The sequence below is a fragment of the Desmodus rotundus genome, chromosome 3, assembly GCF_022682495.2.
Source record: "Desmodus rotundus isolate HL8 chromosome 3, HLdesRot8A.1, whole genome shotgun sequence".
Lineage (NCBI taxonomy): Eukaryota > Metazoa > Chordata > Mammalia > Chiroptera > Phyllostomidae > Desmodus > Desmodus rotundus.
The window spans coordinates 68,201,027-68,227,851 of record NC_071389.1 but is presented as its reverse complement, the minus strand read 5'-3'; the positions used below and the strand labels follow the sequence as shown (position 1 = coordinate 68,227,851).

Genomic DNA, 26,825 nt, shown 5'->3' with positions numbered 1-26,825 from the left:
ATAAATAGTGCACAGCATTGCCGTGCACGTCCCTACACTTCAGTAAATAATACTAACCGCACATCTGCTGCACCTTTTTCCATCGGAAATTAAGTTTTCAACATTTTTCCATTTGATATGTATAGGCCAAAATCTTTTATTTTAATTGCTGAATAGTATTTTATTGCACTATACCACAATTTATTCAGCCCCTCAGTTGATGGACATTTATGTTGTTACCTTTTTATTGTTGTTTACTTTTATTTTTTCTTTATCTTTATTGTTGACATTGTTGCAGATGTCCCATTTTTGTTACCTATTTTTCACTCAAAAATCCTGTATCACACCCTGAGGTCCTCCTAGACTGTACCATGACATAATATTTTTGGTTATTGATCCAATTTTTTTAAATCCTCACCTGAAGATACGCTCATTGATTTGAGAGAGAGACAGAGACAGAGAGGGACAGAGAGACACATTGATGTGAGAAAGAAACATCATTGGTTGCCTTGTAGTACACACCCCAGCCGGGGACCAAACACACAACCCAGGTATGCGCCCTGACTGGGAACTGAGCCAGCAAACTTTTGGTGTATGGGACAATGCTCCTACCACCTGAGCCACCCAGCAGGGGCTACTGATTCAGTTTTTAAAAAATGTTTATAAGTCATATTCAGATTTGCTATTTCTTCTTGCATCATTTTTATTGTTTTTATTTTTCTAGAAAAATTGCTTATTTCAAATGCATTGCCATAGAATTGTTAACGTTATTCACTGTCACAACCCTTTCTTTTCTAGTCATCTTTGTTTGCGCCTTCTCTTTTCCTCACGATCGGTCTGACTGAAGGTTTATCTCTTTTATTAGAGTTTTCAAAGAACTAGCATTTGGCATCATTGATCACTTGGTTATTAAGCCTCTTTAGTTGAGTGCTAACTACTTATACTGTCTCTTGTTTTTTTATCATTGTGTTTAAAGTTGAAAATTTCCCTCTGAGAGCTGCTTTAGCTGCATCCCATAAGTTTTGATGTGTATACTTTTATTGTTGTTCAGTTCTAGATATTTTGCATTTCCATTGTGATTTCTCCATTAGTCCACAAATTAGTTAGGAATGTGCTTTTAATTTTTTTATTATTATATGTTTTCCATTACCATTTAGTCCCCTTATACCCTGCTCCCCCCAGCAATCACCACACTGTTGTCCATGTCCATGAGTCCTTTTTCGTTTGTGCTCAATCACTCCACCCCCTAACCTCCCCCACCCCTTATGACAGATAAGAAATGTGCTTTTTAGTTTCCAGACATCTCTGTAGTTATTTTTACATGATTTTTCTTGTTGATTTCTCATTTCTTTGTGGTCAGGGGATGTGGTTTATGCGATCTTAATTTCTTAGAAACCCTACCAGCTCCTGCATAAGGCCTCCGAACTCCTACCACCTTTTGCCTCAGTAAGGAAACACACCAATGAAATCGCTGGCCCTCTGCTACCAAGCAGGTGCCGCACAGATGGTTCCACATTTCCTAAAGGTCCCCAGAAATTGACCTGGGGGGAAAAGTATTGAGCATCTCTCTCTGTTTGGTCTCCCCGAAACTTGAGTCTAAGAACTATTGCTCTGCTCCTCCGCTGCTCCTATCCTGTGAAGATGAACCCTAATAGTTGTGGTTACAACCAGGTCTGAAGGAGAAGGCAGGCATGGTCAAGGGCTCTCGTAGGAGCTTCTCTGCCAGTGATAACTGAGGGGCAGCAGTTCCTAGGTGCCGGCACTGAACTCCGTGCATGGACAGGGCTGTCCATCTCTAGCAAGGCTATTTTATCCTCATAGCAAACTCTGGGAAGTAGTAGACCCAAACATTATATATTCCACTTAGTGGAAATGGGAGAAACAATATTTTCCAATGACAATACAACATAACTTGAAATTAACAAAAATCTGTCTGGAAATTTAAAAATATTATTTTAATTGTTCAGTCAAGGAGAAAGTACAAATCAAAAAATTAAGTATCTAGGAAATAATAATAATAACATTTTAAAAAATACATCAGAGCCCTGGCCAGGTCACTCAGCTGGTTAGAGCTTCATTCTGATATACCAAGGTTGTAGGTTCGATCTCCAGTCAGAGCACGTATAAGAATCAATCAGTGAATGCATAAATGAGTGGAACAACAAATCAGGATTTCTCTCTCTCTAAAGTCAATTAAAATAAAACAAAATACATCAGAAACTAAAAATAAAGCTAAACATAAAATTGAAGGACTATTTAGAGAAGAATATAAAGTCTTAATTACATTAATAAACGACAAAGAACAAAACAGATGGATGAATTAAAAATTAGATAAATAAATATAAGAAAAAATCTAAAGAAAGCAGAATTAAGGAATTAACCAATATAAAATAAAAATAAAAGGCTATATTCCTGTAGCTGAGAGAATTCCTCTGATCATCATTTTCCAATCTCTGTTTCTGGCTGATGTATCTGTACCATATTTTATTTTCAACTTTTTTGACACTGTTTTCTCAGGACATTTTTATTTAGGTGAACTTATCCCATTGACATTTATAGAGGTGACTTAGTTCTGTATCACATTTTATGACCTACTTTATGTTTTTAAAGATTGTTTTCTATCTTTCTCTAGAGGTTGTCTATTTCTTTAAATTGTATTATGCGTGTGCCTTCTGATAATTTAGGAAGGTTTGTATTCTGTTTTCAGCTCTTCCAGTGGTTAGCTTTATACTATAACTTTTTTATATTGATGAGAGAGGAAGAGAGGAAGAGACAGACAGACACATCGATTTGGTGTTCCACTTATTGATGCATTCATTGGTTGATTCTTGAATGTGCCCTGACCACAGATGGAACCTGCAACCTTGGCGTATCAGGACAATGCTCCAGCCAACTGAACTACCAGGCCAGGGCTGTATTACACTTATAAAAAATGTACTTTATTTCTTTAGACCATATCTGTTTACTCCCTCTTACAAGCAATGATAAAATTATTATATGTCATCCCATCTTCTTTATTCCACCTAATTTTAATCAATGTATTATTATTATTAGTTCTTCTGGTGATCATTTCTATACTTTTGAATGTATTTGTATCTCTGTAATTTGATTTATTAAATGTAAATGTTATTTTTTGACCTTGGATGGTAAAGATAAGGAAATCAACATTCTTTTGCCACATGCCATCTTCTTACATGTCCCTTCTTGATTCTTCTTAATTTCATTACTTTTACTAGTATAGCTTATAATAGTAACATTCTAAGCTATATACAGTATTGCTTAAGAGAATGAGCTCTGGAACCAGACTGCCTAGGGTGGAATCTTGGTGTTGTCATTTTGTAACTGTGACCTTGAGTGAATTAACAGATACTTGTTTTTTTGTTTTTACAATGGATGTAAGAATAGATTCTATGGCCATAACAGGGTTGTTTTCACGATAATAGACGTATAGCACTGGAACAGTGCCTGACGTAGTAAGCATCTATTAACTATCAGGTACTCTATTACTATCTGTCAAGAAATAGATTTCCAGGTGATTTTCATCCCAGTCCTCCCTTTCAACTGATGTCCATGTTTAGTTTCTCTGTTCAAATCTTGGTTGCCTGAAATTCATTCTTTAATAGTTCAAGAGACATTATTGGGTGTTATATTTTCTGATCCTTACATTTTCAAAAACTTCTGATGCCTTTTACTTGAAAGAAAGTTTGGTTATGCAAAATGATCATTGCTGTTGCTGAGCACTTATTTTCTGTTGAGGTCTTATTTTAAACTGTTTCATTAAGTCCTTTGAATTCATAGCCATGTTTGCTCTGCTGCAGGGCAGCATTTTTCTGGAAAATTTATTTATCAGACACTTGCTTTTCCTATTGCTTTCTTCCCTTTTCTTGTAAATTTGCTGTATAGATCTCATGCTTATTTTCTTCTGATTATTACTCATTACTGAGAATTTTTGGAAGCAATCGGGATAGTGAACTGAACTTGTAGTGAAGCTTCTGTGTCCAGAGTTTGCGTGCGTGTTGTGTTGTGTGTGCGCAGAAGCATACAGGTGAGACAGAAAGACAGAGACACTCACAGACTAGTTCAACCTGTGTATCTCCCTAGCAACTACAGAGATGCTCATGACGAAGTGTTTCGCAACCCCTATTTCATTAACAGACTACTACCTCCAACATGGATAACATCTTAAGGATTTTTATCACTGCCTTGCCCTGTGACTTCATGATGCCAAATAGAGTCCTTGGGAGTTCCCACAGCTGTGCCCCTTAAACCTTCATTGCAAATCAGGCTGATGGTTCTCCTCCTCAGGTGTACCACCTATGCAGTGTTTTGCCAACTTTGAGAATTGAGGTCACAGCAGGCATTTAATCTCAGCGTGCTTCTGGACTCTGGTGTAGTTTTAACTGAATTTGGCAGGCCACCCTCGTGTACTGTGTCTTAGGGCTCCATTAGTACCTCATTTTATCAAAGATAGAGTTCGCATTTATTGTTTTACACTTTCTTTCTTTTTCCCTTTTTATTGAATTTATTGGGGTGACACTGGTTGACAAGTCTACAGGTTCAGGTGCGCAGTTGCACAGCCCATCATCTGTACACTGGGTTGTGAGTTTACTGCCCCCAGATTATTTCTTGGTTTTGGATGATCTCAAGGATGTCAGAGGTAATTTTATTTTGTTATTTTAAAGCCTTTTGGTAGCTTAAGCTTTATTTTTAAATTTATTTTAAAACCAGAGCCATTAAAAAAATAGATTGTTCCTATTCTTGGAGAGGGGATACCATACCACCTCAGACCACGTTAAGTGGGAAAGAGTTTCAGAATTCTGTGCACACCCTGTTCACAACAAGCTCTCACTGTCACGCAGCTAGTGAGGAGCAGGCTTGGATTCAAATCCAAGTCCGCCCATATCCAAAGCCAGAGTCCTTTTTATTGTGGAATCTTCTCTTAGAGAATATAAATGTCTCTTTATGGTGTCTTTACTGTGTTTCTTCTTGTGAACATTTTTCTATTAACTACTTTATGTCCTGTTTTTAGTGTGACAAGTACAAGACTGGCGTTATTGATGGGCCTGCATGTAACAGCCTTTGTGTTACAGAAACTCTTTACTTTGGAAAATGCTTGTCTACCAAGCCCAACAATCAGGTATGGACGTTATGAATAAGCATTCCAGATTGATGGTACACTCTAATTTAACTTAAACTAAAGCATTATTAAAAGAATTCTCAAGCCAGAGCTTTAGGACAATTTATATATTTCAATTTTGTGTGCTTTGATTCACTCATCCCACAGATGTTTATTAATCCCCTGTTCCGTACTCCAGGCGCTGTTTCAGTTACTAGGAATACAACGGTGGTTAAGACAGATAGGGTTACTTCCCTTATGGATCTTACAGTATCCCAGAGGGGTGGGGAATATAAACAGTTTATAGATAAATATATGGGCAGCATAATTGCAGAATGTGGTATGTTTTACAAGGGTGTACACAGGGCAGATTGATGGATAATGCGGGGTGGCAGACATGTGCTTTGGACGATGTGATCAGGGGAGACCTTATGAAGTTAACATTAATGAAAAATTAAACTTCAGGCATGGGCAAAGGACAGGATGAGCTAAGTCACAAAAGAAAAACTATAAATAACTGATAAACTTAATGAAAAAAATGTTCCGCCCTGGCTGGTGTGGCTCAATGGATTGAGCACCAGCCTGCGACTCAAGAGGTTGCCAGTTAGATTCACAGTCAAGGCACATGCCTGGGCTGCAGGCCAGGTCCCAGTTGGGTCGCAGGCTGGTGTGTGTGAGAGGCGACCGAATCTTTCACACATTGGTGTTTCTCTCCCTCTCTTTTTTCCTTCCTTCCCCTCTCTCTAAAAGTAAATAAATAAAATGAAAATCTTTAAAAACTTAAAAAAGTGTTCTACCTTACTTATCATCAAACATAAATTAGAACAGTAGAATACCATTGGGCTAGAAGAACTATAACAAACATCAACACTGATTATCTTTGGGCAGTGGAATATTATGTAATTTTTAAGATCATCTTTTTTCTTTATATTCTTTCTAAATTTCCAATGTAAATTTCTATAATTACTCTTATATCTATAGAAATTTAAAATACATTTTAAGTCACAATGCTGACAATGTTTAAGAGGATTTCTGAAACAAACTCTAACATGTGAGTAACTACTACATGACAGGAACTGTGTAAGGCGTTGTGAGAGGCCATGGAGAACGAGACAGATGAAGCCTCCGGCCTCCTGTGCCTTATGTTTCATGTGACAGAAGAGATCATAAATAAGTCATTAGCCTAATAAATAAGGTCATTTTCAGGCAGTGCTAAAGGCTGTGAAGAAAATGAAACAGGGTAATGCGTTAGAGAGACCCGAGATGGAAGAAGGATCCAGTCTAGATAGGTGGTTAGGGAAGGCCTGTCCACGGTAACACCTGAGCTGGGCTCAGAGTGTGTGAAGGAGCTGACTGTGAGAAGACCTGTGCGTTCAGTCCAGGCAGAACCAAGAGCAAATGAAGCAGGTCATCAAACAGAAATAAGGTTGATAGGTTCGAGGAACAGAAAGAAGGCCGCTGTAGCTGGGATATAGGGACTCAGGAATACGTGGTAGAAGATCAAAGACTAAGGCCAGGCTAGCTCATGTGAAGCCTAACAGGCAATGGAAAGGACTTCGGACTTTATTCAGATTGTATTAGAGGGTTTGAAGCATGACAGTGATATAATCTGGTTTGTTTGGATTAATATTATTACTAACTAATATAGTACTATTTGTTTTTATATATAAGCAAGAAGGCACTGCCTGGGCTCAGATGCTGGCTTTGCCACTGTTGTGTTACCTTCAGCATGCTAGTGTTACCTTCACATCTCTCTGCTTCAGGTTTCCATCAGGAATTTGAGAATAATAGTAGTATCTACTTCATAGTGTTGTTACAAGGAGTAAAATAATCAAATAAATTAGTAGACCAGAGCACACAGTAAGTACCATATAATGTTAGTTTAATAAATAGCTAAAGAGTTAATAGCAACCAGTTCTGGGCTATGGGACTAGGAAAATGGATATAGCAGGACTTTGCCTTTCATCCCTTTGTGTAATTTTACTTTTTAAAAATTGTACTTATAGCTATAAATGCTTACATTAAGAAACTAGAAAGGTCTCAAACAACTTTGTTTTATAACTTAAGGAATAGAAAAGAACAACTAAACTCAAAGCTAACAAAAGAAATAATACAGGTTGTAGTAGAGATAAAAGAAATAAAGACTAGAAAAACAATACAGAAAGTCAAATGAAACCAAAAGTTTGGTTTTTTTAAAATATCACCAGATACAGTTTCGGCCAAGATGGAACCGTAGGTAGATACACTTCACCTCCCCACACAACCAAACAAGGAAACAACCAATTCACAAACAAAAAACAACCAGAACTGCCAGAAAATAGAACTGTAAGGAAGTTCGACAACCAAGGAGTTACAGAAGAAACATTCATCCAAACTGGTAGGAGGGGCAGAGACGGGCAGCCGGGGTGGAGAGGACACACAGCAAGGTGGTAGCTGGTGGACCAGGCAGGGGAGATGACAGCTGGTAGATCGGGCAGTCCCACATTCATGTGCAGATGAAACGGGAGGAACAACTGGGGAACGAGATACACTGTGCAACCCAGGGTACCAGCACTAGGAAAACAAAACCTCAGAACCTCTGGCTGTAATAATCTGCTGGGGTTGTGGTGGTGGTTGAAACTGCCAGTCTCTTGAAAGTGGGGTGAGAGCTGAGCAAATGGCATTATTCCCTCTCTGACCCCTCCCCACATACAGCGCCACAGTTCAGCAACATGGGTTGCTCCGCCCTGGCAAATACCTAAGGCTCCACCCCTTACAGTGTAACAGGTGCATCAAGACAAAGAAATATGGCCTAAATGAAAGAACAGATCAAAGCTCCAAAGTTAGAACTAAGTGATGAAGAGATAGTCAACCTATCAGATACAGAGTTCAAAACACTGGTAATCAGGATGCTCACAGAAATGACTGAGTACGGCCTCAAAATAAAGGAAGAAGTGAAGGCTTTACAAAGTGAATAAAAATATACAGGGAAACACCATTGAAGGGAAGGAAACCAGGACTCAAATCAACAATTTGGAACAAAAGGAAGAAATAAACATTCACCCAGAGTAGAATGATGAAACAAGAATTCAAAAAAAGGAGGAGGGGCTTAGGAACCTGTGGGACAACTTTAAACATTCTAACATCCAAATCCTAAGGGTGCCAGAAGGAGAAGAGGAAGAGCAAGAAATTGAAAAAATAATGAAAGGAAACATCTCCTATCTGGCAAAGGAAATAGGTATACAAGTCCAGGAAGCTCACAGAGTCCTAAACAAGTTGGACCCAAAGAGGACCACACCAAGACACACCATAATTAAATTACCCAAGATTAAAGAGAAGGAGAGAATCTTAAAAGCAGCAAGAGAAAAGGAGACAGTTACCTACAAGGGAGTTCCCATAAGACTAGCAGCTGATTTCTCAAAAGAAACCTTGCAGGCAAGAAGGGGGTGGAAAGAAGTATTCACACTCATGAAAGGCAAAGACCTACATCCAAGATTACTCTATCCAGCAAAGCTATCATTTAGAATGGAAGGGCAGATACAGTGCTTCCCATATAAGGTCAAGTTGAAGGAGTTCATCATCACCAAGCCCTTATTATATGAAATGTTAAAGGGACTTATCTAAGAAAAAGAAGATCAAAACTATGAACAGTAAAATGACAACAAACTCACAACTTTCAACAACTGAACCAAAAACAGAAACTAAGCAAACAACTAGAACAGGAACAGAATCCCAGAAATGGAGATCACATGGAGGGTTGTCAGCGGTGAGGGGGAAGGGAAAGAATGCAGGAAAGGTTCAGGGAATAAGTAACATAAACGGTCAGTACAAAATAGACAGGGGGAGCTTAAGAATAGTATAGGAAATGGAGAAGCCAAAGAACTTATATGTATGACCCATGGACATGAATGAAGGGGGTGGGGAATGCTGAAGGGAAGGGGGTACTGGGTGGAGGGGGAGAAAGGGGGTAAAAAAGAATGGGGCAATTGTAATAGCATAATCAATGAAATATACTTAAAAATAAAATATCAACAAACTTTTAGCTAGTCTAAGAAAAAGAGAGGCGACTCAAATTGCTAAAATCAGAAATGAAGGAGGGCTTTTTCTATCCCTTTCTGGCGTCCAAGATGTTGAAGCGAGGACGTGGTGGATCCTCCAGTGCCAAATTCCGGATTTCCCTTGGTCTTCCGGTAGGAGCCGTGATCCACTGTGCTAACACAGGAGCCAAAAACCTGTATATCATCTCCGTGAAGGGGATCAAGGGACGGCTGAACAGGCTTCCTGCTGCTGGCGTGGGTGACATGGTAATGGCCACCGTCAAAAAAGGCAAACCAGAGCTCAGAAAGAAGGTACATCCAGCGGTAGTGATTCGACAACGAAAGTCATACCGGAGAAAAGATGGTGTGTTTCTTTATTTTGAAGATAATGCGGGGGTCATAGTAAGCAATAAAGGTGAAATGAAAGGTTCTGCCATCACGGGACTGGTTGCAAAGGAGTGTGCAGATTTGTGGCCCAGGATTGCATCCAATGCTGGCAGCATCGCATGATTCTATAGTGTATTTGTGAAGAAAAAAAAATTAAAAATTATTTCCTCCCCCCCCCCAAAAAAAAGAAATGAAGGAGGGATGTTACTGCTGATTCTATAGTGCTGTGAACAACTGTACACCAACAAATTGGATCACCTAGATGAAATGGGCAAATTTCTAGAAACACAAAACTTACCAAGAAATGGAAAATCTGAATAGACCTGTATATACCTAGTAAGGAGACTGAATCAGTAAGCAAAGTCTTCCAACAAGAAAAGCCCTGGACCTGCGGCTTCAGTGGTGAATTGTACCAGGCATGTAAAGAACTAACACCAATCCACCTCAACCTTTTCCAAAAAAATTGAAGATGCCCTGATCACTGTGACTCAGTCAGCTGGGCATCACCCCACAAAGTAAAAGGTCTGGTTTGGTTTCGCTCAGGGCACATGCAGGTTTGGCCTCCAGTCAGGGCACGTAGGAGAGGCAACTGATTGATCTTTCTTCTCACGTCGATGTTTCTTTCCCTCTCATTCTCCCTCCCATCCCCTCTCTCTAAGAATAAATTAGTAAGTAATATTTTAAAAAATAAAGAGGAAGGAATACTTTCTAACCCATCATATAAGGTCAGCATTACTCATACCAAAGCCATATAAAGACACTACAAGAAAACATATGAGTATCCCTGTCAAACAGTGATGCAGAAATCCTCAACAAAATAATAGCAAACCAGATTCAGCTGTGTATTAAAAAGGATCAAATGGGGTTTATTCTTGGAATTTGAGGATGGTTCAACATAGGAAAATCGATCAATGTAATACACCACCTTCACAGAATGAAGAAGAGAAGGATCATCTTTTTTTTTTTTTAATAAAGATTTTATTTATTTACTTCTTAGAGAGAGGGGAAGGGAGGGGGAAAAAGAGGGAGAGAAAGATCAATGTTTGACATCAATTGGCTGCCTCTTGCATACCCAGCTGGGGAAACTGGCCTGCAACCCAGGCATGTGCCCTGACTATAAATGGACCCTGCAACCTTTTGGTTTGCAGGCCAGCACTCAATCCTCTGAGCCACACCAACCAGGTCGAGAAGGGTCATCTTAATTGGTATAGAACAAGTATTTAACAAAATTCAGTATTCTTTCATGATAAGAACAGTCAACAAATTAGGAATAAAAGGCAACTACCTTAACATAGTAAAACCCATATATGAAAAAACCACCCGTACCTAACATCATACTCAAGGGTGAAAGACTGAAAGCTCTTCTTCAGGGATCAGGAACAAGATTAGGGGACCCACTTTTGCCACTTCTATTCAACAAAATACTAGAAGTTCTAGCCACTAGCCAGCTCAACCACATAAGAAAAAGAAATAATGGGTTGGCCAGAAAGTTCGTTCAGTTTTTTTCTGTTAAGATGGCTCTAGTTACACTTAGTTGTCTTTAACTTCATTTGAAACCATTTTGTTAGATTGTATTTTGACAGCTGTCATATCAACGTGCATTAAAAAAATAATAATCTAAATTGGTGAATTTTGGTGTAGCCATTTTAATATTGAAGATGGAAGAAAATATGTAACATTTTCAGCATATTTTGCTTTATTATATTAAGAAAGCTAAAAATGCAACTGAAACACATAAAAAGATTTGTGCAGTGTATGAAGAAGGGGCTGTGACTGATTGAATGTGTCAAAAGTGGTTTGCAACGTTTCGTGCTAGAGCTTTCTCACTGGATGATGCTTCATGGTCAGGTAGACTGATTGAAGTTGATAGCCATCAAATCGAGAATTAATTGAGAAAAATCAACATTATACCATGCAGGAGATAGCTGACATACTCAAAATATCCAAATCAGTAAAGTCATCGGTGAAAATGAAAAGAACATGTCTTTTATTTTATGGAAAAAACCATGCAGACTTTTTGGTCAACCCAATACAAGGCATCCAAATTGGAAAGGAAGAAGTAAAATTATCTCTGTTGACAGATGATACGATCTGATGTAGAAAAACCTAAAGATTCCGCACAAAAAAATTGTTAGCGCTAATAAGTGAATTCTGCAAAGTAGCATGAAACAAAGTCAACACACAAACCCAGCTGCATTTCTATGCACTAACAATGAACAATCCAAAAAGGCAATTAAGAAAATCATTCTATTTACATAGCACCCAAAAGAATACTTACTAATTAAGTTAACCAGGGAAGTGAAAAACTTGCACAATGAAAACTTCTGAAAGAAATTAACAACAAACAAATGGACACACCCCACGTTAATGAGTTGGAATACTGAATATTAAGTTGTTAATATTACCCAAAGTGATTTCCAAAGTAATGCAATCCCTATCAAAATCCCAATGGCAATTTTTGCAGAAATAGAAACACCTGTTCTAAAATTCATATGACATCTCAAGGGACCCTGAATAGCCAAAACAATATGGAAAAGAAGTACAAAGCTGGAGGACTCACACTCGTCATTTCAAATCTTACTATAAAGCTACAGTAATTAAATGAGTGTTACTGGAATCAAGACTGACATATAAACCAATGGAATGGAATAGAGAAAAAGCCCTCACATATATGACCAAATGATTTTTGACAAAGGTGCTGAGAATATTCAATAGGGAAAGGACTTGTCAACAGAACGAGAGTGGCAGCCATTGCAGAAAATGGTATGGCAGTTCCTGGGAAAAATAAATAGAATGACCTTATTATCCAGCAGTTCCATTTCTGAGTATATACCTAAAAGAATCGAAAGCAGGGTCCTGAAGAGATATTTGACACCTGTGTTTATGTCAACATTATTCACAGTAGCTAAAACATGGAAGCATCCCAAGTGTCCATTGGCAGATGAATGGAAATGCAAAATATTATTTTTACAATGGAATATTGTTCAACTTTAAAAAGGAAGGAAATTCTGACCTGCTATAGCATGGATGAACCTTAAGTACATAATGCTAAGTGTAATAAGGCAGTCACAAAAAGACAAATTCTGTGTGATTCCGTTTATGTGAGTAGTCAAAATCATACAGACAGAAAGTAGAATGGCGATGCCAGGGGCTGGAAGGAAAGGGGTAACAAGGAGTTACTGTTTAATGGGTATGGTTTCTGCTGGAAAGGATGGTGGTGATGGTAGCAAAACTTCGTTGACGTTATACCACTGCACTGTACACTAAAAATGGTTAAAATGGCAAATTGTATGGTTTTGTAGTTTTACCACAATAACAAAAATGAAAAAATAAAATTGATGGTTATGGTAAAAAAAAATATATATATATAGGCATATATTACTTCTATAATTTTAAAAAAATTAAGGAAAAAGCTTTAGAGTATGATTTCAGTTTGCTATTCAAAAAGAAAGTCACAATCTCAGTGCTCTGGTGCTTGTTTATGTGTGTGTTTGGAGGGGGAGGACGCTGCAAATATGCCCACAGTATAACTTGCCATTCTTTTTCACTTAGATGTATTTAGGGATTTGGGATAATCTACCAGGGGTTGTGAAATGTCAAATGGAACAAGCACTTCACCTTGATTTTGGAACTGAACTGGAACCAAGAAAAGAAATAGTGTTATTTGATAAACCAACTAGGGGAACTACTGTACAGAAATTCAAAGAAATGGTCTACAGTCTCTTTAAAGTAAGTATATCCATTCACGTGTTGCCAGTGTGAAGTGGTACACTCTTCTGGATGAATTGACAGGACCTTATTTTAAACCACAAAAATGTTGCTATTCTTTGACCTCTGTCAGGGCCTCTGTCTTGAGAGAAATAATTCAACAAAGTAAAGAAAAAAAAAATGCATGGAAGATGTTTATTTTAACATAATAGCTAAAAATGTCCAGGTATGAGAGGGAAGTTCATTAAATAAGTAGGCTGCTTTATAGTTTGATATTGTAACTAATGGTTTTTTTTAAGGTGAAATAAAATTAGTACACCCTGATTTGCAAATTATTTTTTAAAAATTTAAAGAAAAACTCATGCAGAAATTAACTAGAAATATTAAAAGATGAAAATAATTAGTTTTAGAAAGAATCTTTCTTTCTCATTGTTATTGCTCATATATTTTCACTTATAATCTTTTTTTCTCTGGACAGTTTACATTTTCAGACTCTTTTATCCCAGAGAAACTTCACAGGGAAATACTTTTCAACCTTCAGTATTGGAACAATGGAACTTAAACAAAATAATTATGTTGATGTGATAACTATACAATGGAAAATAACTTTCAGTTGACTCTTCTTATAACTGAATATGAACATATTACACTGTAATTTTACAAGTAAATGTATGAATAAGACAAAATAACCACATAGTGTCTCGGTTAGCTGTATTTATGCAGAGTGTGAGGGCTATGTGACTTAGGGTGGCCATTTCTTAACGAGCAGGCTTAGCCAAGTTTTACTGCAATTACATAAAACATAGTTCTGCCCTGGCCAGGGGCTCAATTGGTTGCAGCACTGTCCCATGCACCAAAAGGTTCAATCCCTGGTCCAGGCGCATACCTAAGATTGCATGTTTGATCCCAGGTTGGGGTGTGTGTGGCTTTGCAGGAGGCACCCAATAGATATTTCTCCTCCCCTCCCCCCCCCCCCCCCCCGCCCACACACACTCCTCCCCTCCATCCTCCCCCCCCCACCTTCGCCCCCCACTGTCAACAAACATCCTCAGGTGAGGACAGATAAAAACATAGTTCTAACTTAGCGAGCTTCATAAATATTTGAAGATATTTTAAGTTACCTTAAGGATTCAGTAGCAAGATTACTTAGCATGGCAATAATCACCATAAAGGAAATTAGTATATTTCTCATTCCTGCTGTTTAATTAGCTAAATCTTATCTTTACAGGCGAAATTGGGTGACCAGGGAAATCTCTCTGAACTGGTTAATCTCATCTTGACAGTGGCTGATGGAGACAAAGATGGCCAGGTTTCCTTGGGAGAAGCAAAGTCAGCATGGGCACTTCTTCAGTTAAATGAGTTTCTTCTCATGGTGATACTTCAAGATAAAGAACATACCCCCAAGTTAATGGGATTCTGTGGTGATCTCTATGTCATGGAAAGTGTTGAATATACCTCTCTTTATGGAATAAGCCTTCCATGGGTCATTGAACTTTTTATTCCATCTGGGTTCAGAAGAAGCATGGATCAGTTGTTCACACCATCGTGGCCCAGAAAGGCTAAAATAGCCATCGGACTACTAGAATTCGTGGAAGATGTTTTCCACGGCCCCTATGGAAACTTCCTCATGTGTGATACTAGTGCCAAAAACCTAGGATATAATGACAAGTATGATTTGAAAATGGTGGACATGAGAAAAATTGTGCCAGAGACAAACCTGAAAGAACTTATAAAGGATCGTCACTGTGAGTCTGACCTGGACTGTGTCTACGGCACGGACTGTCGAACCAGCTGTGATCAGAGTACAATGAAGTGCACTTCAGAAGTGATACAACCAAACCTGGCAAAGGCCTGTCAGTTACTCAAAGACTACCTACTGCGCGGGGCTCCAAGTGAGATTCGTGAAGAACTAGAAAAGCAACTTTATTCTTGTATTGCTCTCAAAGTCACAGCAAATCAAATGGAAATGGAACATTCCTTGATACTGAATAACCTAAAAACCTTACTGTGGAAGAAAATTTCCTACACAAATGACTCTTAGTTCATTTTCACATTGTGACCATTGTGGGAAACTTAACACTTTAGAAAATTTTAAGCATTTTAAAAAGTGGCTTCTGATTCAAATCCTTGCCAGTCACACACAATTCCTTTCCCCTGGTCCTAAGAAGCCATCATCTTAAAATATGTCAATTGCTGAAGCAATGGCAGGAGGTATAGATAGGATCGATAGGCCCAGAAAGATTTTTCCTGCTCTATCAGAAGCCCTGGTACATTTCCCAGTACATTCACTGTGTAACTATTTTGACTGACTGAAAATAATGCTGTGAAGCCTCATTCCGTAAACATCAACAGTGAGAGTATTTTGTAGATTTATGTTAGCCAAAATACCACTGCTGGAAACATTGTTTGCATTGAAGCTGCTGTTTAAAATTTATACGTAAATTTACTAATGTCTTAGCATGGTAAAGTTTGCACATTAACATAAGCAACAGATGAATTAAAATTACTCATTTATAAACAGATATTAATAGTATGCTTTGTTGTATTACAAACTTGAAACACATTTCAACTCAGACACCATACTGTGTGGCTTCAGAATGTTGAGAGGCTCTTCCTGAGCCTCTAATATTCAAAATCAAGTATTCTTAGCAACATGTAATTGCCACTTTTAGAAAATGGATGAACTTTCCATCTTAGATTCAAATGGTTCATCCTGTCACCACCCAGCCAACTGAGTCCTTCAAAAATGATCATCTTAAGGCCAGACCCAAGTATCTTGAATTTTTGAGTTATGGAGAAGTGACACATTAAGAGGACTCTAAAAGTCAGAACTTTTTAAATTTGGTATTTACAACCTGTATTTCCTATTGGACAAAGGGCTATTTTTAGAGGCATGTAAGTTTATCCAGCTAATATTTTGTCATGTAAACTAGATGTACAAAGACTTACTCCTCTCCTGATTTTCATGTTTGTTGAGATCTGGGATGTATCTTTCCACATCTCCATAAAATGAAACACCTTTTAGAGAAAAGACCCAGTTATTTTCTGCTCCAAGATTTCACCTGATCGAAGTATCTTAGTTATGTGACCTTCATTGGACAGCTTTCTCTCAAAAATTAAAGCCATGGATTAGCACCAGTTTTGTTTAATTTAAACTGTTCTTCCCACTAATCATCTGGTTACAATAAATGAATGAAGGAAGTACTTCCTAGTGGGAGATGGCTATGTTGTTTGCCAGACTTTTAAGGTAGAGCTGTACATCATGCAATGTGAGGGATAACTCATTTCAGAGAGAATAGAAGCCCAAGAAACAGGTGTGAACTTTTGAGTCAATATGCAAGACATATTTTTCTGGAAAAAGCTATACTTGTTTCTTGAAGAAAAATACTGTCAATTCAGGGTATTTCCTACAGTTTTACTTACAAGAGCTTAACACAGAAATAGCTGCTTGTTCAATAAGTTTATTATCTTTATCTGAAAAATCTTCATAGAAAATTGTGGTTTGGTTTATTAGCTCTCAGCAGCCCGTTCCTGAGCTCTGAGGAAGCTTGCTTTCTTCTGGGCTACCCGATCTTTCTTTTGGGCAAGAGACATTTTGGGACGATTCCACCTATAAAACAAAAGAGACAGGAGTTGTTATGTTTAAAAACCACAACTAATGAGCATAGAAAATATTTAACTTGGATTGAAAAAGACAGAAACTTTATAGTAAGATTTCTAATACATGTACTTATTTATGATGTTAAGCTAAGTTTCCCAAACCCCAACTTTTGTGATACTGTTCTTATACCACAGTGCCAAAAGTCAAATAAACATGTTAGTACAATGTTTAGAATTGTTCAGTATTAGCAGTAACTGGTAGTTACACTGTCCTAGGATAGAATGGACCACCTCAGTAGCTTCTGAGGCCAATACATTTCTATCACCACAATTACTTTAGCAAACCTGGTTCCCTTCACTTCTGCAACATCATGCAGAGTCAGTGATCGAGTTTGCACTTGACTCAGAGTCTGAGTGAGATGAAACAAGGTGGGGAACCCCTGCCAACTCTCTCCCTTGAAATGACAACAGTAAGATGCATACCTCTTCTTTTTAACTTCTTTCTTAGGTTTCTTCTCATAGACTGGATTCTCTCGTATGGCAGCATGAGCCTTCTTATACATGTCCTCCATCTGAAACAAAGCAAAGCAAACAGTACTTGGTTTCATTTCATATGCCCTAAACAATAATACAACAGACTGCAATCTATTACTTGATCAATCTTGTCTTTCTAAGCCAGATTCTCAAAAGGCACTCAACTGGGTCAGTGCTGGTATGTGCTTAAATTTCTAAATTTCTTTTCCTAAGAAATTCCCAATTTTTATCATAGGAAATGTGAGTTGACATTATTCATATTTTCTTGAAGAGAAATTTGCAGGCATTTTTGAGGACCTTGGTTGTATTTTTTAAGTCCTTCAAGCTTAGAGCAAATTGATTTCTGTAGAAATACATTTTATGCTCATTTAAATTGCTGCCTGACCTAAATTCTTTCATTTAAGGGAGGATACATGCCAAAAGTTTGTAAGATGTTGAGATTGAGTGTTGGGATGGTAAATACACAGATGATGTATTGTAGAATTATATACCTCAAACCTATATAATTTTATTAACCAATGTCACTCCAATTAAAAATAAAAAGATCGAGTGTATGGGGCTGCCCTGGCTGGGTAGCTTAATTGGTTAGAGCATCATGCCAATATGCCAAGATTGCAGGTTCAATCCTTGGTCGGGGCACATAAAAGAATCAACCAATGAATGCATAAGTGGAACAAATCAATGTTTCTCTCTCAAATTAAATAAATTTTTAAAAAAGAGTTTATGAGCCCTGGCTGGTGTGGCTCAGTGGACTGAGCACCGGCCTGTGAACCAAAAAGTCACCAGTTCAAGGCTCAGGGCACATGCCTAGGTCATGGGCCAGGTCCCTGGTTAGGGGCATGTGAGAGGCAACAAACTGCTGTTTCTCTTGCACATTGATGTTTCTCTCCCTCCCCCACCCTGAAAATAAAATCTTAAAAAAAAAAAGAAGCCAAAGTAGCAATTGCCAAGTTTTTTTGTCCTCTCACATTCCCCAGATTTACATTTTCCATTGATATCTGATAGTTCTTTCAAAGCCATTTCCAGTATCATATACCAGGGACCTCTTATATCAACTACTAGTACGAGTCACTAGTTTCTGGCAGTAATATTAGGCTTCTGGAACCAGAAAGGTCAGAATTTCTCTAGAATACCCTGAAAGGCCAGCCAATTAGTTATCTTAAAGAAAATTTTGTTCTAAAACATATCAAAAAAACCCAATGTTGCAACTCTCTGTATTGTTTCAATTACCGCCCTCAACCCTTGAACAATACAGGTTTGAAATACGCAGGTCCACCTACACATAGATTTTTTTCAATCAATATACAGTTGGCTCTCAATATCCCCAACTTTCCCATCTGTGAATCAACAAATTTATTTTCGATCCACAGGGGGCAGCTGCAGCAAAGTTTTGGGGGAGTCAAAGGTTTTATACGGACTTTTGACTGTGCACACACCCAAGGGGCTGGTGCCTCTAATCCCCACATTGTTTAAGAGTCAACTGTAAATGACTTGGTCCTGTGCAAGATCATCATGAAGAGCAGTTATAAAATGCCTGAGTGTTCATTATCAAAACCAGTAAGAATGACAGCCCCCCTAAAGAATGAGCCAGGAAATCCGGGTCTTTAAAATTATTCAATGTGGAGATTACTACACGCATTTGTGTAAAACTTAGGGAAAGAAAACAAAAATTTTCATTACATGTTACCTGAACTACCTGAATTCCTTTGAAAGGTAACTTCTCTACCTCTTTTAGCACTCTATTACAGCTCTGCACTATATTTAACAAACCCATCTGATCACTTCACATGTAGACACTGAATTTAGGTAAAGACCACTTCCTGTTGGAGACATACCAGGTGTCTGCATAGGACTTCAGTATATATGCATAAGGAAAGATGCTTCCAAAGATAAAATAAAGGCGCTAGCTGGAAAGTACAATAGCCTAAAAGTGGTTCTGGCCGAAGCACGGAATCTATACAGGAAAGCATTAGGAAGTAGACGTCTGAAAACACAGACTGAGAGTTTAGAATGTCCTGAGCATGTATGACATGACAAGAGCCAAGAAATCGTTTAGGAAGAAAAATTTTGTTAGGTCAAGTAGAATCAGTCAAGAAAAGACCTTGTTAGCAGGGTGAATGAGGACAGTATCAGTAGTAATCTAAGGGAATGTACTCCTGTATAAGTAGATGCTTCTACATAGGTAATATAAAACTACCATTTTCCTAGTTCAAAACTCAACCTGTGTGTTTCTCCTGCCCTAGACTATGTATTGTACAAAGCATACAAATAACAAAGAAATCGTTTCACAATAACTATTTTAAAAATAATTTCATAACCAAAGCTATGCCAAAAATAGAAACCATGCACAAACAGAAAACAATTACTTAATACATAACCCATCCGTTTATATTTGTAATAGCTTTACAGTAATCAGTGATTTTCCTACACTTTTCACTACAATTTCAAAACTGGTGCTATCATCAATTACTCCAAAGTGTTCACAGAGATAGCCCTGGAGACTCAAATTTAGGGATGATCAATTTTCCAACATTAAACTCACTTTTGCAAATACTGTTTCCCTTAACTACTTCAGCATCATGCAGAACTAATGTTAGAATCTGTACATCTTTTCTGTGTGTATGCCTGAGACATTCAGGAAGTCCAGAGCATAGCACTTGTTGGCTATGAAGAAAGAACCTTTCTTCCCCATGGTGTCAAAATGAATGAAGTTTAATAACTAGCACCTCAAAGCAGACAGGGTAGATTATAACTATGACCACAGGATCGAAATGTTGAAATACAGAACAGCCAAGTGCATAAAAGCCACTAAAGGCTTTAGATTTGGATGCTTAAAACCTGCCATCGTTCAGCATCTAAAAGATTCCTGGAAGCATGCTGATGAGTCTAGTTCATTATACTACGTCATCCTTTAACCTACTCTGGGTTTATGCCATTTCATTTTAAGCCAAGGGCAGCTTATGAGTCTGTCTATACCTATGCACATACCCACATTCAACTTTTAACCGTTCACCTAAAATAAAACTCTATAATGTACCCACCAAAACACAAACAGTAAACCCAGTTTCATATAAAATTTTTACCATGTCTGGAGTCACATTGTTCTTTATGTATTGAGAGAATTGTTTCTTATAAGCATCTTCATCTTCTTCCATTAGGTAGCGCATATAATCTGCCACATTCTGACCCATGATATGCTTCCGATGCACTTCCGCATTGAATTCCTTGCTTTCTGAATCATACCCAGGGAATCGTTTGGTACTAAAATAAAGTTTTCCATATTTTAGTACACACCAATTGAAATCTGTTCATTAACAGGAATTCATTTCAGTAGCTGCCATCAGTCCCGTCTTGAAACAATTAATTGCATCATATGCAACCAAAGGACCAACTACTGACTGCTCAGTTGGTGGGATATCATCATGCAGCAGCTAATCTCTGAATTCCAGAGTAGAAAATCATGCCTCAAGTACCTTTAAAAACCATTAAGTGAACCAAGGTTTTCTCTATTATAACATTAGTTCTCATTATTATTATAGAAAAGAGTTTCAAAACTGCTCCCCCCAAATCCTGCAATTTCTTAGTGGTGTCTTAGGGCACGTAAGAGTCACAGAGATGCCTCCTCAAAAGAGCTGCAGATCCTCAAAAACAAATGAAAACCCCTCCCCCACACTGTAAGAGCATGTTCCAGTTAGGTTACATTTTACAGGCTTATAAATATATATGTACATATATACATAGAATTTTTGGGGGGTTAAATCACCAACCACTAAAATATTCGTAAGAAGCTAATAAATCACTTTAAGATGTATCTATACAACAATAACAAAAATCGTTATTTCAAACTAAAGGAACAACCAAATTAAAACCTACTTAGCTTCTAAGAACGGCCTACAATCTTATTTCCAGTTGAAAGTTTAGAAATGTTTTAAGCCTTTTTCCTCAAACTTTTTCTAGAGTCCACTTTTTTTCCATTAGTAAAGCCATTTTCTTTCTGAATGAAAAAAAGAAAATGCATTGAAAGGGAAGAGGAAGTGGTGGTGAAATCAATTTGCTCATTTCTAGCCAAAGCCAAGCTACACCGAAAAGGTAGTGGTTTCAACCCTGGCTCTTCCACTTATTGGATCCAAAACCTTGGACAACTCATTTACCTCTCAATCCCAATTTCTTCACTTGAAAATTACATTACAAATTCCTTTCTGCCCTGCCAGGTTCCTTTTGCAGAGCATCTAGCATACAACAGGCACATAATGATAGCTATTATTACTTTTAATTAATTCAGTAATTTCCACAATCCAACTGGTTAGAAACGGCGAACGAAGTACTGCAGTCCAGGCAATGAGGTCTTGAATACTTATTACCTGTGAGGAATAGACAAGCCTCCATCCACAGCTCCCTTCAGGGCCCCAAACACTTTATTTCCAGTAGTAGTTCTGGCAAGTCCTGCATCCAAATAGCAGGTGAAGGCACCCGGTTGACCATCAATGCTTTCCACATTGTATTCATCTCCCGTCACCTCCACTTGGCCTTCATATATTTTGTCCATGCCAAACCTATTGAGAAGCTATTAACAAAGAAGCCAGTATAATATCTGTCCAAATATATTCAAATAACTCTAATAACATCAAGTCACAACTTTTATGACCTCTAACAAAAAACAATTCCTTCCAATTTACTTACCCTTTAATCCCAATCTACTTTTAAATATCAATTTTTAAATGCCACAAAAAGAAATTTCATTCAATTTCACCAGCTGTATCGACTTTATTCAACAGCTTCTTAATCTGCTACATGTCCATATTTGATTTATGCAGCAATTAATTAGGAGGCACATAAATTTGGTTCTTATATAAGACTGAGTAATCTTATTTAAGAACTTTTTTACTTGGTTTCATTTGGCACTAATTCAACGACCAAATATTAAATGTTATCTCATGTAGTTTTGAGTAGGATCCTGGGCTGAAAACATCTTTTGTGGCTCTGTCTCTAACTACACTATGTTATTATGGGCAACTCCTCTATACGCATCACCTAGCTATGGTTTCGCAAGCAGAGCCTTTGCACCAAGTTGCTCTCATAGAATGACAAAGTTCTCCACTGCCACTCAAACATGTTTATAAGCAGTGAAAATGTAGGTCCCCAACAATGATGTATGCTTAATAATTCCACTGCAAAACAAGGCCACTAACTGAGAAAAAAATAAGGCCAAGTCACACTTTCATCTTTTATGCGTATCACAGAAAATACTGCCACCCAGAGGCAAAGATGATTAAAACACTCCCCCCCAAGTTTAAGACGTTGCTTCTTCAATTTTAACATGCATATAAGTCACTTGGACATCTCATTAAGAGATTCTGAAAATCAGGAGCAGTCTACATTTTTAATGCATGCTTATGGTCACAAGGTCATTTCTGAGTAGATCTGTCCAATAAGGTAGCCACTAAGGAGCCACAAGTGACTATTCAAAGTTAAGAATTCAGTTCATCAGTAGCACTAGACACTTCAAGTGCTCAACAACCACATGTGACCGCTGGCTACCATTATCAGCACAGATTACAGATATCACGGCAGAAAATTCTATTGGTCTCAATATAACTAACAGGGCAGAAAACAGGAAAACTGCTTACCCAAATTATTAGAAAATGCACTGCTGTCTCAAACCCTGTGTTTATAAAATCATCTTTCCTAATGATGCCCTCGTAAGCCACACGTTACTATCAGGAACTCTCTTGATGCGAGAGCTGAAGTTATCTTATCCACACACGAGTATGTTTCAGACAACTTCAAACAATGAGCTAATTCCAAAACAACACCAATTAAAGTAATCCTGTACATACCCTGCGGGCCAGCAGCAGGCCAGTACAGTATGCTGCAGCATAATTTGTCAGGCCGACCTTCACACCATACTTTGGGAGTTCATGAGCATACGCTGCACAAACTATCATATCTCCTTCTATACGAGCATAAGCAATCTATGGTAAGAGAAAAACCAGGTTAGCGATGTGCTTTCACTGTTTGTCGAAAGTGACTTTGTTTTCGAAGAACTTCACATAGATCTGCATCACTTAAAATCTATCTTTGTTAAACCCACTCAACTCGAAGAAGTTTATGGTTTGACTCAGTATAGCAGGTACATTTATGAGTCTATAAATATGTCACAGTACGTCAGGCTAAAATCACCACAGGGACGCTGAATAGTAAAATGCCTTTGAAATAAATTACACTGTAGTTCCTTACTTCTAAATACTAAAAAGACTTAGCTGGGAATTAGAGGCACTTTAAAAAGGCAAAAGAATTCCCAATTATTTCAAACATCTTTTGAACTAAGCATATTTTAAGTCCAACAATGTTTCAGACATAGTGTTTAGTTGTCTGTACGCAGGCAGAGGAAGACATTGCCTTCTCAACCACAAATTAGCTGGCCCAGAAAACTGGCACACCTGCCTCTTGCATGCAAAGACCCAGAAAATCTCAAAAAAATTTTCCCTCGTTGTAAAATTCCAGAACATTATCTTCTGGGAGCATACTCCCACTTTCTGGAGACCTTTGATGTGTAAGACAACTTCACATAGGACAGTTACAACCTATTTCAAACAATAAGCAGTAATAAGAACATCTTGAGGCTAATTTAATCTTCACAACGACCCCCACCTCCCTTCAAAGCGGGGTGGATATGTGGCATCTAAGGCCAGACAGCCAACGCCAGGACACAGTCCACGGCAAATCCTACCACTGCACTGGAGTTGGAAGGGGCAGGAACCTTCTACTCGGTATCAAATTTATCCTCCCACCCCATCCATCCCCACAAAATGGTGGTAATACCATAAATTTCTTTAATCCTCTTTTTCCCCTATTAAAACATAAATGGGGTTAAACTGGATCAGGATTGTCTAAAACAGCTGATCTTCAGAGTATTTTTTAAAAGAACCAATTTAAGACCCACAAAAAGGAAAAAAAAACCAATGTTTTTGGCATGCCAGGCCCCACACTTGGTGGACCTTCTAACCCACACACCTGTTTTATTTCCCAAGTACAACTTCTCTGGCCCCGTGAGATAGGGGGCAGGGGGTCTACCATCATGGCCTATGTCCGGAATGCAACTTACCTGACAGATGATATCTCTGTTGGTTACACGAACTATCATCCTGTATTTGGGTGTGTTGTACTTATTTTTATCCTGAATTACCAAGCGTTTCCGGGCATAGTAATCAGTTTTACCCTCTGGAAAAAAAGAAAAAAGAAAAAGGAAAGTCTTCTCCACTGCAAAGCAGATTCCTTTAATATTGTCAACATGAAAACCCGACCGTACCTCGTCGTCTTCTAAATTTCACTTGGTATCTCTTGAAGTAGGCCTTATTTTTGACAACTTTTACAAACCCCTTTAAGAAAAAAAGAACATCATTAAATGTTTTAGACTATGATACTTTTGACATCTGAGATGTAACAAACTAACATTTGAATTTCAAAAGCGAATCTAGACAACTGTCACTTTTGTAGAGTCCAGCCTTTCTCAAACCATCTGGGGTCAAGAATCACTTTTTGTACTTCCCATCTGTCAAGACTGAGAGGCCACTTGGACAGACCGACGATACGAGCTTTCTAAAGCAGCCGCCGCCCTCCCGGAAAAGCCAGAAGCAGCCAGGCGTGGAGCCGGGTGCGAGGAGCCGCAGCCCGGCTCCACTGGGCATCCCCCAGCTAGCCCGAGACCGACCAATGCAAGCTCCGCAGCGCGGCCGCCTGACGGGGCCCCCTCGGACGAGCCGGCACTGCTCCCGCAGCTTGGCTACTCAACTCACCGCACCCCCCACCCTCAATGCGTGCCTCAGCTTTTTCTCTCCCCCAGTCCCTTTCCCCTCAAGCCTGCGCGCCGGGCGGCAGCCATTAAGGCCACGCTGGGAGCCGCAGCCCGACCAGGGCAGAGCCTGCAATCTAATGCCATCCGAACCCTGGGCCGCGCGACACCAACCGTAGGCTGGCATTAGGGCAACGGGACGGAACTCCCATCCATCTGTAATCCCGAGATCGGGATACCCACTCACCATCCTGCGGATGAAAAACCCACGTCCACAGCCTGCCACAGACCCACAAGGCCAGCAGAGCTCCGGTAGGGGGAAAAGGCCGCAGCCCGTGCGCAGGCGCAGTATGTAGCGCCTGCGATCACGCCGGCGACGTGTAGAAGAGAGATCCTCTTGCTGTTAGACGTGCGGCTTGCCGCCTCCTGCTGGTAGGAGGACCCACGCGGGCCTTCCTCTTGTTGCAGCAAATCCATAATGCTCCTGGTTGATGAGGATCCCACTGCGACGGACGAAGCAGTAATAGGGAGGATTACCTATGGGAGGCTTTCACTTTTATGGGCTAAGAAGTTCTTTCATAACATGTATTACTTTGTAAGCAGGAAAAAAGTTTAAAAACTAAATAGAAATAATTTGCCCTGGAGCTCTTTGCCCCCTCTGAGACTCTGCCTCCTCAACTACTCTTCATCCCGGTCTGGAACAGAGTCCTCCCAGGAAGCCTTAGCGCTCCAAGCTGGGTTAGGAGCCCTTCTTCAGCCTTCCTACCGGCTTCGGCCCGCCCTGGATTGTAAACTTGTGAATCTCAAGCACCTAACACGGTGCTGACATTCAGTAAAATGGTAAAGGAACTGCTCTCTCCTTCCTGCCTCTTTACTTCCATCGCCTTCCCTGATTCCTGGCCACCTCACTCCTTTCCCTCCCTCCATCCTTCATATCTAGTCAGCTTAACTGTTTTTCTGTTTAAGTCTTTTTTAATTCATTCTTTTAAAACTAATCGTAATAAGTAATTGTCCTATTCTCCACATGGAGACTGAGGAGAACCAACCAACTTAACAAACAAAAATAGCACCTCAAGAGAAAGTATTCCCTTACCTAACAGTATTTTAAAGGTGGTATTTGGACTATCACATGGGACTTATTTGGGTACTAGTTAAAATGCAGGCCTATGAATATATGATACCTCTTCTGAATCAAACCTGCTGGTTTGGGGAGTGGGAACCTGCCTTTTAAATTTGGCTTAAGTCTTATTCAAATCAAGAAGTATCAGGAAAGTAGAAAACAAATCCCATTTTGCCCAATACTGGATTAACTACGTACTAGGAAAAGAAGACCGGCACAGCAATTTAAAATAATGGCATCCTCACAATGAATGTTAACTCTGTGGCCCATCCTCCAGTGATTTACGCTCGCTCTTGTGAGATGGGTGTGCACGATTTTAATCTAGCAGGAAAGAATCAGTGTGTCAACTGCTCACCATCAGAGCTGGGAAGAAGATCTGCCAAACAAGATGACAAGGTTAAGTGGTTCCAAAAAACTGCTACTAGAACAAATCATAATTATGCCAGTTTACTCTGGTTTCAATTTGTAACTCATAAAACCAGAAAAATGTACATTGAGTCCATTCTGGCCAATGGCAACAGAGCCATCAAGGAGAAATGTTGAAACACTCCTCAAAGGCAAGTATGGTTCTAT

At 38.9% G+C, this 26,825-nt stretch overlaps 3 protein-coding genes and 2 non-coding genes across 5 annotated transcripts in view; 2 read left to right on the top strand and 3 right to left on the bottom strand.

The window, feature by feature from the left end:
- Nucleotides 1-15,724, top strand: part of DIPK1A (divergent protein kinase domain 1A) — a 118,976-nt gene extending 103,252 nt beyond the window's left edge. Inside the window, exons 3-5 of the mRNA XM_024565280.3 lie at nucleotides 5,009-5,116; nucleotides 13,051-13,227; nucleotides 14,435-15,724. Of these exons, the coding sequence (XP_024421048.1) occupies nucleotides 5,009-5,116; nucleotides 13,051-13,227; nucleotides 14,435-15,247 (1,098 nt within the window). The 3' untranslated portion in view covers nucleotides 15,248-15,724. The remainder of the gene's footprint in view (nucleotides 1-5,008; nucleotides 5,117-13,050; nucleotides 13,228-14,434) is intronic.
- Nucleotides 9,173-9,656, top strand: LOC112309045 (large ribosomal subunit protein uL14-like). The gene has a single exon (XM_024565281.3). It carries the CDS (start codon nucleotides 9,202-9,204, stop codon nucleotides 9,619-9,621), a length of 420 nt encoding a protein of 139 aa, XP_024421049.2. The 5' UTR covers nucleotides 9,173-9,201; the 3' UTR covers nucleotides 9,622-9,656.
- A 927-nt stretch (nucleotides 15,725-16,651) lies between the features above and the next one.
- Nucleotides 16,652-25,498, bottom strand: RPL5 (ribosomal protein L5). Its single transcript, XM_053920067.1, has 8 exons — nucleotides 25,380-25,498; nucleotides 24,650-24,719; nucleotides 24,446-24,561; nucleotides 23,178-23,312; nucleotides 21,702-21,904; nucleotides 20,424-20,601; nucleotides 17,290-17,378; nucleotides 16,652-16,816 (listed from the first exon to the last, which is right to left on the bottom strand). The coding sequence occupies exons 1-8, from the start codon at nucleotides 25,380-25,382 to the stop codon at nucleotides 16,717-16,719; spliced, it is 894 nt and encodes a 297-aa protein (XP_053776042.1). The 5' UTR covers nucleotides 25,383-25,498; the 3' UTR covers nucleotides 16,652-16,716.
- Nucleotides 17,072-17,204, bottom strand: LOC112309415 (small nucleolar RNA SNORA66). The gene has a single exon (XR_002975228.1). It is a non-coding gene; the product is annotated as a small nucleolar RNA SNORA66 (small nucleolar RNA).
- Nucleotides 20,674-20,769, bottom strand: LOC112309474 (small nucleolar RNA SNORD21). Its single transcript, XR_002975265.1, has one exon. It is a non-coding gene; the product is annotated as a small nucleolar RNA SNORD21 (small nucleolar RNA).
- Nucleotides 25,499-26,825: the final 1,327 nt, after the last annotated feature.

Coding starts and splice junctions, on each gene's coding strand:
- LOC112309045 (XM_024565281.3), top strand. CDS start 9,202: ATGTTGAAGCGAGGACGTGGTGGATCCTCCAGTGCCAAATTCCGGATT.
- RPL5 (XM_053920067.1), bottom strand. Junction 17,379..20,423: donor ACAATGTGACTCCAGACATG/GTAAAAATTTTA, acceptor GCTTTGTTTCAG/ATGGAGGACATGTATAAGAA. Junction 16,817..17,289: donor AAAGAAGTTAAAAAGAAGAG/GTATGCATCTTA, acceptor TTTGTTTTATAG/GTGGAATCGTCCCAAAATGT.